The following is a 14,416-nucleotide window of genomic DNA, read 5'->3' as shown; positions in this document are numbered from 1 at the left end:
CATTTTGATGTTAAAATTATGCAATTGATAAGATAGATAATGATAATGTTATTCAAATAATAATGTATATATTGAATATAGATCACTGTTATATCTGATATAAACTGATACAATTATGCAAAGATGATATTGATGTTAGCCTTCTTTGATTTGACAATGCATAGTGTTGATGTGTTTTTTATGCACTATGCAACATAGAATAAAATACTATGTATTCTATCCTCTCTTGATCAAAATCCTCCCAAGTGCTAAACTGCATGATCAAATGGGATGACTCCAAGGTTCTGAATGTCAGGTCTTGACGTGCTCTTGGATAGACTCAGTGTGCATGATACTATGATGTGATATTGTTGGAATCACAAGGGGACTTATGTTGAATGCTTGAATGCTGCTGAAACGTTGGATCTATCTCAATTCTCAACTAACAAAGAAAAGATGAAAGAAAAGGGTTTAGAGAGACTAATCTATTCCTAAGATCAATGATAGTAAGGGATGATGATTGGATGGGCATATTCCTTAAACTAGGCTTTGCTTCTCCATGCTAGGAACAACTCTGCAAAACTAGTGCAATCTTCTAAGAATGAGAAAGGTCTTCATATCATGAATACTCATGCAAATACCCATACACGGTGCAACTTTAATAAGCATCCATAATTGAACTAAGCACAAGTGTGAGATTCAGGCTAACTTTGCACTGTAGCATACAATCAGCAAGATACAAAAAGTATGAACCAAGGAATTATCAACATCCTTACAATTCTCCTTTGCAATCAAAGAACTTTATCTAAACCATGAGAGGTAAGAAAGAAAACATGCAACAAGTAGAAATAACACCATGATCCACCATAACTTCAATGAAATCAAGTATTTATTCCAACAAGTCTTTGCGACAACTTAGAGTTTTCCTCCTACTCTACTTCTACTTTTTAAGTACTAACTATTCTCTATTAATGTAGTACCCCTGCCCTAATCAATTTCTAATCTCAGTTTTATCTTAGTTAGTTTATCATAATATAATGATTATAGTCAGATGTTTGAGTTAATGCATAGCTGTTGATGTGGTTTTCACACTAGTTGTATGCAAGCTGTTCAGTGTTCCTTTTTCGTGGTATTAATATCAGGCTAACGCTTTCATTAAGTTTATATATGTATGCATGTATGACTCTTGGTTGCAGGAGATTTCAGGTACAATGCCGCATGAGTGCGAGGTTCGTCTTCACCTGGATTTGCAGGTTTGAGTGTACCTCTTTTATCCTTACAGTTGGATTAGGTGGTCCTAAGACCCTAGTTGACCATAGTCGTGCTCAAGTGAGCACTGTTAGTCGTCGTCGGTATTCCCTTTTGGTTGGGTTTGCGAGTCGTCAGTCTAGTTGACTTTCTTGGTTTGCGTGCTTGGTGTGTATGGTTAAATTGATTAATTAGTCCTTAGTATTTAATTTGACTTAATATGTGTTCGTGCATTAAAGATTAATGGACTAAATTAATCGGGATTTCGTATGTGATTATCGTTGATATTGGTTTGCTTGTCTTAAATTGGGAGTAAGTTCAATTAAATGGTTGATTTTGAATATTAAATGCATTTTGTATATGCTGTTGAAACAGAAAGATTTAAATTTAATTGCAATAGAATTAATTTAATCTTTTGGCATTTTTGAAATAGAAAGGTTAAATTTCAGTGAGTGAGAAAATCAATTTTAAATGGGAAAAGCAATTCAATTTATTGATATAGTTGGAAAAGAATTATTTTTGAGAATTATTTCTAAATAAAAATTTTAATTCCAAAAAAAAAAAAATGAAATTTTGGTCAACTCTTCCTTATAACCTAGACTTTTGGAAATTTTTTTGGAGGATGGATATTTTGGAAAAATGTTTTGTTGGAAAAATATTGTTGGGATGAAATTTGGGGGTTTTGGAAGGAGGAGGAATTCTTGAGCTTGCAGGTTGGGCTCTTCAGTAAATCTCTTCCAGGATTGCGTATGAAGGTAGGATTCTAAATTGTTTTCTTGTTGCCAAAAGAATTTACTGTTCTGGTTGAAAGAAATGAATTTGTTATTGAAGAATCGGTTTGATTGATTAATAGAGTAGAATGGAAATAAGATCTTGAATTATTCCTCCTTGATTTCATTCCTTGTTTTCAAATCAATTTCTGGTTTGCTAAGAATGATTTAAAATTAAATAAAATTGAAATTTAGTTGGGGGTTTGGCAGATTAGATGTTAAATTTGTGAAGATCAATCTTGTTTGACCAATATGCTGTTGGTTTTGGAGAAATTTTCCCCTTTCCTGATCTAGGTATTGTTAAAAAAGATTGCAAATGGATGAATAAAAATAAAAATTTATTATTCTTTAGTCTCTGGGAGACTGTTTTTTTTTAACCTGTGTGTTGCACAGTGATCATTTTTTTTAAAAAAATTAAATTAAATTAAAAAAACTGGAAACCCCAACCACGTGGGAGAGTTCCCCACCACGTGGAGGGGTGCTGCATGTCCAATGGGCAGCAGCGCTTTCCATGGGAAGCTGCGTGCTCCCTTTGGGAACAGCAGCTCTCCCATGGGGGCTGCGTGCTCCCATTGGGAGGCAGCGTGAGCTCCCAAGGGGGGGGGCCACGTGGGTACCCTCCCCCATATTAAAATGCTTTTCTTTTAAGTTTTAAAAATGTTTTTTTTTTATGTATTTTTTTTTATTATTCAAAAATAAAAATGCATATAATATTTTAATATTATTTAATGTTTAATATTTTAATTAAGTTTTTCTGATTATTATAAATATTGGCATTTAATTAAAAATTCAAGTATGAGTTGTTATTGATTTATTGTATAATGTAAAAAAAGAAAAAATACAATAGTTAATATTCAAAACTCATCTTATTTTAATGCATATTTTGGTAATTAAATACTTAATTTGTCACTTTGGTATTAATTATTAATTTGTTATATTTAATCAATCGCGGATTATTAAATATATTCATTAATTAATAGTTAATTTTTGTAATTTCTTTATATGCTCAAGGAAACAATTTGTTAATCTGGTAATGGATTTTCTTTATTTGGCTTCCCTAAATATGTATATTTCCTTGATCTGTATAGTGTAAATTGGTTCTTGGAAAGACAAATGTGTAGGATTTATTTTGAACCAGTACGTCAATGATGATGTTAATTGAAGATTAAATATCTTAATTAATTGGTTAATGGTTGTTTAAATTATATTCTTGTGAAATTGGTTAAAGAACTCGTTATGGCGTATTTTTGTATGTTCGATGCAATGAACCTTAGAGAGTTAGAAAACCAAGGGCAACCTGTATCTAAATGAAGTAGATAACTGCAATCTATTATAGATCATGTAGAAAGCTTGATCGACTTTTAATGTTTAGATCAATTCGGAAAAGATTGTATCTGCTGAATATTACCTATGCGAGTTTAATTTCTGTTTTCGCTTTTGCTTATGTAATGGCAAGTCGTGCTTGTTTGATAGGTCCCTGTTGTATGGATTTACTTGGGGTACCTGTTTTAGTCCTCGGTTCCGAGTTGACTGTTGTATTGTGGTGGTGTCATAATTGGTCATATCCTTTGTGGGGGTGTCGAATGATGATTCGTGGTTGACCATAGTTGGTCAGGTCTCTGGTTCGAGTACCGTCAGTGAGTGTACCACTTTTGAGTCGCGTTTGACCAGATGGTCGTTCCCTCCTTTTGAACTCCGTTCGTCTGACCATGTGTATTCCTTGGTTTTTGAGTTCGTCTGAGTATAGTCTAGTGTCATATGGGAAAGTGGCTTTCGATTGGGGGCCGCGCCCAAAGTGGCTGCTGGGTAACCCATCGAAAGTGAGTCTAATAAGTGATAACCTATCAGTAGATTAGGATGTAATCTCTAAGTAAGATAAATGTGCCTCACACATGGGACGAGTGCTAACATAGACCCGACATGCTGTGAGAAGGCCTGAAATGGCAAACCATCATCCTTGTCTTCACGAAAGGATGTGTGGGTCCACATGAGGCTTGGATGGACCGGAGGCTCGGATTAGGTTGTCAGGGTAACCCAATGTATGGGGTCGGGACCTATGAAGACCTGCCATGGTAACCATACCAGGTTGTGTGATGACACTTGTCCCTACGTTCGCTAGTATGTTGTCGTTTTGTCCTGTTAGGAGTACGTTTGTGGGTCATCCTATTGTCTATACCTTTGTGAGTACCTGGTTTCATGTTAGACCTTGGGTGGTGATGGCTCAGTTTTGTGGATGCTCTCCTGGACCTTTGTTTTAGCTTTGATTATGTTCAACTGGATCCTTTTCTTTTCAGGGATCGTTTATGTATTAATTGACCGATGCGGTCGCTTGTATATTGTTTATGTTTCGCCTTGATGACCGGATTGTAATGGTGTAACCTCTTGTATTCTTAACTTTATTATTTATCAGAGGGGTCTTGCAGTTGAGCAGACCCGGAGATGTAGCCCTTTAGGGGTGAACTCCGAGATCATTATGGTGTTATGTGATGTTATTCTCTTATGTTTCCCTTATTCAACTTTATCATGTATGAATAGCTTATGTTAGAATGTATAAGTGGATATGATGGAATTAACTTTAAATGCTTATATGCAGTCCTTTCTTGAATGCCATTTTGATCGAATGCATAAGTGGTTTTGATGAGATTTATTGTGGATGCATGTATGCAATCATCTTTTAGAATGCAGTAAATTGGAATATGAAAGAATGCAACTTAGAGTAATGGAATATATTCAGTTGTTGTTAGGAATTTTAAGTATGCTTGAAAAGATCTCATAAGTTTATGATGAAATTCTAGTGTGTTAGAATATTAGAGGTATGGCTTGTATTTTTATGAAAAGCTTGAATGAAGATTATGAAGAGATCTTAATGGATGAATCTTTGCTTGTGATTTATATTTCCATCTTCTAAAAGAAATTATCCTGATTAAGAATTATCTCGTTATTAAGATAATCAGCTTATTGGATTAATCGTGTGAGTTAAGTGAATTGTGAAATTTAAGTAATCTCGTTGGGAAACTCTTTAGGTGTTAGTTGATGTCTTCCGCTATGTAATCTGAATCTTTGATATCTTGTTGTATCTTAATGTTGTGTAACTTTAAAAAAATAAAAAAATAAAAAAATTATTGCACTCTATTCTTGTGTTTTGGCTTATCCCTTCGGGGTTTCCTAGCGGGGCATTACAATTAACCTTTACAATGAGAGAATTAAGCGTTTTATAGTGCTCTTAATACAATTCAATGGCTAAGATTGGTTCACCAATCAATGGCCAAGATTACAAGATAAACCCCTAATTAGGATTTGTTACAACAAACTCCTTCTGGCCAATGAGAAAATTACAATTATTTGGACACATTCATCTTGAATTTCTAAACAATGAGAGATGGGGTTAGGTATCTCGAACTTTGTACCTTCATTGAGCGAGTCAAGTTCAATGCATTTGGACATGCTGACATAGAATCCTTTGATTGGTCGGTGATGACAAGGATGCCACCTTAGCTCGCTTGTACTAGCAATAATTATTGGATTTCTAGAGGAAATTCAGGATTGTAAAACATCTTCTCATCTTGTATGGTATCTCTACTTTATGCCTTAAAGTCCTGAGTTCCTCATGTCACCATGATGTGATGAAAACTTTGTATCAATCCTCTCAAGTTGCAATGCTAACCTTGATTGTCCCTTGTTGCTTTTCCTTTGAATCTTATGGTACATGCACCTCTTGTGGTGTGTTAAGAACTTTGAATATGCTGGTCCTTGGTGTGTGAATCTTCCATCATGTCGAAGTACTTGATGCTGGCCTCCCTAGTATCCTTGTGCTTGCTAATGAAGTTCTCTTGCCCTTGAATTCTTGCTTTACCTCTTTATGCTTCCCTTTGTATCCACTTACAATCAGACCTTCAAGAGAAAATTAATTTGAATTAAAACATTATGAATCAATGAAACAATCATTAAATGAATATGTAGGATTTAGGCATAAGTCTGATTTCAACCTCACACACCTCATTTAGGTCTAATTAAGCAATGTTTAAGGTCGGATCATCACTTCATGTGTTGCAGGTCTGGTTATAGTTCCTTCTTGCTTTGGTCACACACTTGAGTTAACCGTTCCACATCCTTGCCTAGTTGCATTTTCACCCCGCATTTGCACAAATGGAGCGCAAAATACATATGTATATGTACAAGATTCAAGGTTCAAATCCTTTGTTCATTTATACAAATCTTTTGCTAGAGCGCATTTTTCATGTTCATTTGCACAACTAGGGCGCATTTTACCCTCTCATTTTGCACAACTAGGGTGCATTTTGCTCTTTCATTTGCACAACTAGAGAGCAAAATAGGGGTTTGCTTGCACAGAGTTTGTTTGCTTGAGCACATTTTCTATGATCATTTGCACAAAGCTTCAAGGGAGAGCGCAAATTGACTGTGCATTCGCACAACTTGGGCATGAATTAAGGGGGTATTTGCACAAATTGATAATTATTTTTCATCCTTGCTTGCATAAATCATTCATTCAAACGCCCACATTGATGTTGCCTTTGCTCAAACCTCTCTTGCTTGGGCGCATTTCTTGCTTCATTTGCACAATTTCATTGCTCAGGGCAAGGTCCTTGGCTTGAGCAAAATCTTGACATAGCCTTTTGTCTTCGCACCTGAATTCTTCAATCTTGATCCCTTACTAACATTGCCTTAGATTATCTTGTGATTCTTGCCTCTAGCATGGGTGCACTTATAGGGTCCATTCACACAGTTTTGTTTTGCCTAACAAGACACAATGATGATATTTGCTTGACCAAGACCCAAAGCGCACTTTATATGCTCAGTTACTCACATGAGGAAATTGATGGCATTGTCAAATGCTCTCAAAGGGAGGGCACAAATCCTAGGTCCAATTCCACAAATTGCTCTTGGTGAGCAAGCTAGGATCAAGTCCATGACTTAAGCAAAAATTTGACTTAGTCAAATTTTTCTTCTTCAAACTTCCATGAGGCCATTGCCTTCACTCTTCGCTATTTGGATGTATTTCATCATTGGAAGGTAATTTCGTAAGCCTGGGGTCACACTTCCTAGGGCGCAACATCTAGCCTGGTTTGCACAAAATGTCAAATGACATGTTCACCTAGACAATCTTGCCCGTTAAGATTTCAATGTTCATTGGGTTACTTGATCTCATCTAGACACACTGACCATGACAAGCCCTATTAACTTAACCTCTATCTTGCATGTTGACAGCCTGAGCTAACCTCCTCTCACTAAAAGTTTAAAGACTAAGAGACTGACACTAAGCCAAGACAACTAAACTAAAACCCTAAGCCTAAAGCGAAAAAGTGGGGATCCCCATTTGCAATGGGGCAATGTGTGATTACGTCACAATAGTAAAGGAAAGTACACAGTAGAGATTTTAAAGATAAATTAGATGGTGATTTATGGGTCCTCGCTCCAATGGTTCTGAATCTAAAGTTAATTGTACATTCAAAATTCGATTTGGTGGATCCTTCAACGTTGAAGAAGTTGATAGGTTTCCTCATATGTTTGGTAAATATTTGACTTGATATTATTTGGTATGAAACATTGAGCTAGTTCATTGTTGAGTTGAGGTAAATTTATTGTACCGGTACAAAGCAAGTGCTCCAGTACTTGAAGAGCACAACTCATTATGGGTTGAGGTACGATAAAGATGGAGAGAATCGAGGTTGCCTTAGATTGGGCAGGTAATGCTAGTGCTAGGAAGAGCACCCCAATTATGTTTCATCTTGGGTTTAGGTATGATATCCTGGTTCAATAAGAAGCAGGCAGCAATTGCATCGAGTTCATCCAAGGCAAAGTACATGGCAACTTCTTTGCTAATTGCAAGGCTATTCACTTCACAAGTTGACAGAAAAAGTTATTGATCAGATGTTTAAGCCAGAAGTTGTGTATTGTGACAATCAAAGCTGCATCAAACTCTTTGAAAATTCCGTATTTCACAATTACTCCAAGCATATAGACACTTGGTACCATTTCCTCAGAGACAAAGTTCAAAAAGAATGATTCTTGAGTATATTTCCTCATATTTGTAAGTTGGAGATATTTTGCCAAAGCACCTAGCTAAAGGGAAGCTTGAGATATAGAGGGAAAGATAGGGTTCGATGAAGAACACCTTCCATGCAAAGATAGATGCTTTTTGTATCTATTTCTAGGCAATTGTTCTCCTTCACTGACCAAAGTCAGCACAGCAATCAGTTTTTATCTTTTTGGTTTTCTTATTTTTAGGTGGGTGAAATTTCTCTATCTTTTAGCATGACAACACTTGCTTTTCTTATATTCAGACTGTATTCTAAATTCTATGGGTTTGATGAAGAACACCTTCCTCACAAAGGCGGAGGCTTTTTGTACCTATTGCTTGGCAATTGTTCCCCTTTAGCAGAGAAGTAACCAAATTCAGTACAGTAATCAGTTTTGCTCTTTTTGTTTTGTTTTTGTTTTTTTTATTCTTAGGTGGGTAAAATTCTTCTATCTTTTAGCATGACGACACTCGTTTTTCTTACATTTAGATTGGATTCAAAATTCTATGATTTAGCTGTTGTTCTTATTTTAGAACAAGGTATTCTTTTGCTTTAGTTTTTTCTCCTAGGCTAGGCACTCCACAATGATATGGATTTTTCATTGTAAATCCTAGAGTTCTCTTGATCTATAAAAGAGACCTAGGGCACACCACTGAAAAAAATAGTGTGTTTTTGAGTGTCGAGCTAGTGCAGTGTAATTTTTTCTGGTTTCAATAGAGAATAAATATAGTATTGAGGGTTGAGATTTGTCAGTATTTGTGTTCATTTCTTCAGCAGTATGTATTTGTAGATTAGTATACTCAGATCTGCTATTTTGATTAAAGTTTTTCATTTTGAACTACTTTGCAGTCAGGATTATTTTTCTTTGTTCAGAATCTTCTCCAAACAACATGCATCCTTTTGATTATATTATCTGATTATTGTAAATGTTTGTCAATTTTCAGTTAAAGGTGCAAGTCATATTCAAGGTTATTTTCTTTTCAAGTAAATGTTATATCTCAATATAATAAATCTGATTTCTTTTCTTTGTTGCAGGTGGAGAGAGAGCATTTATATTTTCTATATCTTCTCCACAATATATCATTGGGTATATATATCATGGAGGGAACCGATCAAGTGGTACCTTGATCGATCATGTCCCTTGGACATGACCGACCAAGATACCCCTTGGTCGTGTCCCTCCTTAACCGATTGCTTAATCGGTGTCATCACATATACAAAAGAACCGAAGTCACTTCAGTTATTAATATAATTAATCCGATGATAATCGGTGGCAATATCAATCGGTGGCAACATCAATCGGTGTTAACATTAATCGGTGGTTACTATTAATCGGTTTAAACCCGATAACATAAGTTAGTCGGTTTATCAATTTATACCGATAACATTAGTTAGTCGGTGATATGCATTTCGCCCGATGGTTATAAACTCGGTGGCTATTATTAAAGTGATAACCCGATAATGAATCGGGAGGGTTTAGAATAAGACCCGATCATTATCGGTTTATCAGTCTAATAGTTTGCACTCGATCAGTTTGCATGAGTAACGTAATTGACTGTATCAGAGTAACGAGAGAAATTATAGATAAAGGAATAATCATTTGAGATCTGGATTTATCTATCGATGAGATAGATGATTGAATGGGAGACTTCATTTATCTCCCATTCAATCATTTATCTTACCGAAGCTATTAATTATCAACAATTATCACCTAATTTAGACATTTATTGTTTCCTAAATATGCACGAATGTAATATCATCTCACTTTTAATGGATTGAGAAAGATAGAGCACATATAGCCCGTTGACTATGGTTGGTTCATCTTTATATTTTCCTTCATCAGCATTTGATGAACTTTTCCAGACATGCATTTTTCAACAAGTGATCTCTTTCTAGAAAAACTTAACTGGAAGTCTCCATCTATTTAGGGACCACTAAGGGCCAAGGCCAACTATATAACATCAAAATTCTTGGAATAGGTGAGCCTCTCTTGGAACCCAGATCTTGTTGAGAAGTCAAGGCCAACAGCTTCTACACAAACTTTTCCAGAACTTCTTGATATTAATTAAGCTTATTAAAATCTTAAAAATCTGTCTCCATAGGATCCTAAAGAGCAACCAGACACATCCAAATTAAAGATTGACCAATATATGCAAGGAATTGAGGTTTCCTTTGAATAATGCAAAATACAGATGAGTTATATCATTCAAAGCAGTGAGGTTTCCATTGCATAATGCAAAAGACAAATGCCCAATGATAAACCCTTTTATTAAATCTAACAAATCAAAATGGCTATGATAATGCAGAGAGGAGCAATATGTTAAGTTTCAAACATTCACTACAAACAACCATTAAACTAATTTTAAGAATATGCCAATAAAAGTTCAAAACTTTTCATTTCTTTTTGCACAAAATGAATGTAACAGAGAAGTCCTGTCCTTTTACAGGAGAATATATACCTTGAATAGATGGGTTCCTGTATGGGCATCTAAAGCGCTAAAAATGTCATCAAGAAGGTAAATATCTGCACTTTGATAATAAGCTCTAGCCACCTGGATGCGTTGCTTCTGTCCACCACTTAGATTGATGCCTCTTTCGCCAATTTCAGTCTTATCACCATTTGCCATCTGAGACAGATCATTATCCAGCGCACATACCTTGAGAGTGTTCTTGTATCTGGCATAGTCCATATCTTTTCCAAATAAGATATTATCTTGAATTGTACAATTCTGTATCCAAGCTGACTGTGCGACATATGCTACACTTCCACTCACCTTCACCTGCAAGCAATTATCTCTATTTAAGCTGAAAAAATGCTAAAATGCAACGATCATAATACTCAGAAATCAAGAAGCACTATTAAGGGAGACCAAGTACTATATAAAACAACTTAGTACTAAATCAAGAAATGCAATTCAGGTAGAAAACAAAAGTTTATTTAGAATAAGTACTACATTTCAAACTCTCTTGGTGCAAAACAATTAAAACAGATAAATCATATTTCTTTATATCTACACAGAGATGAGTAAGGATGCTGAATGGTTGAAATCTCTTGCAGATTGTATCTTTCTCAAGTATCTGTGGAATACATGATAATAGATTAAAAATAAAAATACATAGTTATTTTTCATACAAACCCAATAAAATTTGTACTATAATACATCGAAACTTAACAACATCCAAATGTATTTTGCACCATGCAAGGAAGAGAAACAGCATGAACCTTCAAATCAAATAGATATTTTGGATAACAAAGAGGTTTAAGGAACAATGAGAAGACCAAACCACCAGTGAGATATATTCATTTATTTATTAAACTGTACTTTAAAGAACAAAGGAAGAACTCACCAATCATGATATAAAGATAATTTTAAAACCTAGTTACCAAATTTGGACTTTTTGTCTAAATCTGACAGGATCTGGATTTTTTGGACCAGCCAGATTTGTCCAGTTCGGTCCACACTTTCCAATTTCTATAGAAATTGTACCCAATTTCTTTGAAATTCAGGCTTTCCAAATTGTTTAACCTTCGAAACAAATCAAATTTATCAAACTTGCTAACCATGAATTTTACTTTTAAAATACCATACGATATAGTTATTCCTATTGTGGGAACAGAATATTAAAATGATATAGAGAACAAGCAAATTTCTCATTAAGTAAATGGACAACATCCATTGACATTATTGAACCCATATTATAACCACAGTAAACAGTGACAGACTTTTTAATGAAAGATTCAAGTACTAGACTATATGAGTACTTACAGTTTTCAAACAATATAATATTTTCTAAAATTTTCTGAGATTCAAAACGTAAAGATAAACCATTATGTTTCAGCTTCAAGACAATATGGTTATAAGGGTAAATTCTACTTACAGTTCCAGTGACTTTCTCCATCTCTCCAAGTATGCATGAAAGAAATGCAGATTTGCCTGAGCCAACCCTCCCTACAACTGCTATTAATGATGAAGGTCTGACATCTAAATTTATGTTTTTGAGAATTGGCATTTCATCTTCAAGAGACCACTTGAATGACCCCTCTACAATTGATAACGCATAGTTAGCTCCCACAGCTAACCTCTCAACAGCCTCTCCATTCATCTCATCACTGCTGAAATATTTTTCAAGCCGAATGAGAGATACAGCAGCTTGTACTGCTGCGGTGATCAGAGAAGGAAATTGTCTTAAAGGTTCTTGGAGAATACGAAAGGTTGAAATAGCAGTAAAAACTCGCCCTGGTGTCAGCTCTATCTTCATCAGTAAGCATGAACCAAATGAGACAACAGAAACTGCTAAAGGTGATAACCATAGCATACAAACGTTCATAGCACCAATATACATAAGCTTCATTATCCAGACCCGTTCAGCATCACGAGCAGCCTTAACTTTCTTATGAAACCATTCTTGCCAGGCCTGCAATTTAATTATCTTCATATTGCTGATTGCTTCGTTAGTCAACCTCATTCGATCATCTTTGCAAGCAAGTACCTGTACCATGTATTTCTGTTGTTTTGAGGCTACTAGTAAACAAAGCACCATAACAAATACCATGGTAAGCAGGCCAACCACCATAGCAAGTCGTATCACATCAAAGAGAATAAGCAATGCAATAGCTATCTGTATTGGCATTGCCCAAATGTCATGGATGGTTTGTACAATCCTAACAACTTCATTCACGTCAACAGACATATAGTTTACAATTTTACCTATTCCATGGCTCTGTCGTGCAGAATTTGAGAGGCATAATCCCTTTTGGTAAATTCTACTAATCATTGATGACCTTGCAGCCAAGGAAAGTTTGCAACAATAAAAGTTATATTGATGATCTATAACCACTTCAGATAACTTTGCTACAAACAGTATAGAAGCAAGAGCAGCTCCATTGTACCATATAGTCTCTTTGCTTGATGTGACATCTATGAATCGCTGTATTAGAAGGGGACCCATATACATCACAGAGATTTTTAAGATGGCTAAAACAGCAGTTAAAACAAATTGCTTCCAGAAGGACTGCAACAGAGCTAATGCAAGGGAACCTCCTGCTGTTTGCAGCTTTGATTGCAATAAAAGACTAACACTTTCAGTTCTATCTTCAATCATAAGCATTGGTATTTCATGAACTTGGATAGCAGATTTGTAACCAGTTGCCAGCAAAGAATTCATCCACATAAAAGTGAACCTGCTTATGAATCCTGCACCAGTGTAACTGGTTACACCTTCAGGATCCTGCCGTAGCCACGTGGATCTTTTGTTATTTAATAGATTTGTTGAAAGATTATCGTTATTTTCTGTGACTATTACTTTTGTGGAGCCCTTGATGGCAACCACCAGAAGTATTGAGACTAATGGAAGAGTCACAATCAATATGTAATCATCAAATACTACATGAAATAGATTGAAGTTGTCACTGATGAAGCAGGCACCACGTGAAAGAATCTGATATGTCCATGTGAAGAAACTAACAACCCACCAACCTCTTAGAAGAAAATGGTGAGAGGACAAGGCAGATCTCTTTTCAAAATTTATAAGAATAAATGAAGCAGACCATGCCATTGTTTGGGTAGAAAAATATACCAAGTTTGGAAAATAGTTATGAGATAGTCTATCATAATGAGCGACCCAACAATAGTAAATTGTAACACCTGAATAGATTACAGTTAGAACTGTGGTAATTATTTGAACAATATGTAAATTTCCTCTACTTATAAAAAACCTTTGATGGTAATGTCTATACTTAGCATATAGTAATGCATGTAATCCAAACCCCAGAAAAACAGTAAAGAAAGCAATCTGTGTAGCTGACAAGACCAACTTTGCAAGTTTCTGCTCCAGTAGAAGGTGATGCAACCAACCCAAAAATGCTATAAATCCTGAATTCACCATCAGGCTGCTTGAAGCCAACCAGAATTGTGCTACACTTAATTTTTTCCTCATACTTAAGTACTCTGTACGGAATTCATTGACCAAAATACTTATCTGCAATAACATATAGTTAGTCCATATGTATATTTCAAATTGTGGAACATGATAAAGAAAAATTAAAAAAAAACAGGTTACTCACCAGTCACTTCTGGTTAACAATCACATATGCCACCTCTTCAGCAATTTAAACTCAACTACTCAGACCATATGTGACACGTGCCTCATCTGGAATAAACCACTTTGTTATATTAATACATAAACATCTGTAACCATCTTATGTCCTTATCATAACTAAAATATATCAAATCACTGTAAAAATACAAATTTGAAAGTGAAAAGCAACAGTTATCTATGTAAATACAGCATTAAATCTATAATTCACCACAAAGATTAAATGTAATGCCAGATAACAAGATAATGTTTAAAGACCTGAATAGTTTATACTTAATATTGCTG

At 35.2% G+C, this 14,416-nt stretch overlaps 1 protein-coding gene across 5 annotated transcripts in view; it reads right to left on the bottom strand.

The window, feature by feature from the left end:
- LOC131042140 (putative ABC transporter C family member 15) overlaps positions 1-14,416 on the bottom strand; it is a 216,200-nt gene that overhangs the window by 178,055 nt on the left and 23,729 nt on the right. For all 5 annotated transcript variants that reach the window (XM_057975462.2, XM_057975461.2, XM_057975460.2 and 2 more), the window contains 3 exons: positions 14,100-14,185; positions 11,915-14,014; positions 10,495-10,815 (listed from right to left, as the gene is read on the bottom strand). In XM_057975462.2, coding sequence (XP_057831445.2) covers positions 10,495-10,815; positions 11,915-13,972 — 2,379 coding nt within the window. In that variant the 5' untranslated portion in view covers positions 13,973-14,014; positions 14,100-14,185. The remainder of the gene's footprint in view (positions 1-10,494; positions 10,816-11,914; positions 14,015-14,099; positions 14,186-14,416) is intronic.

The sequence above is a fragment of the Cryptomeria japonica genome, chromosome 9, assembly GCF_030272615.1.
Source record: "Cryptomeria japonica chromosome 9, Sugi_1.0, whole genome shotgun sequence".
Taxonomy (NCBI): domain Eukaryota; kingdom Viridiplantae; phylum Streptophyta; class Pinopsida; order Cupressales; family Cupressaceae; genus Cryptomeria; species Cryptomeria japonica.
Note: the sequence above shows the minus strand (reverse complement) of the source record. Positions and strands in the feature narration are given on the sequence as shown.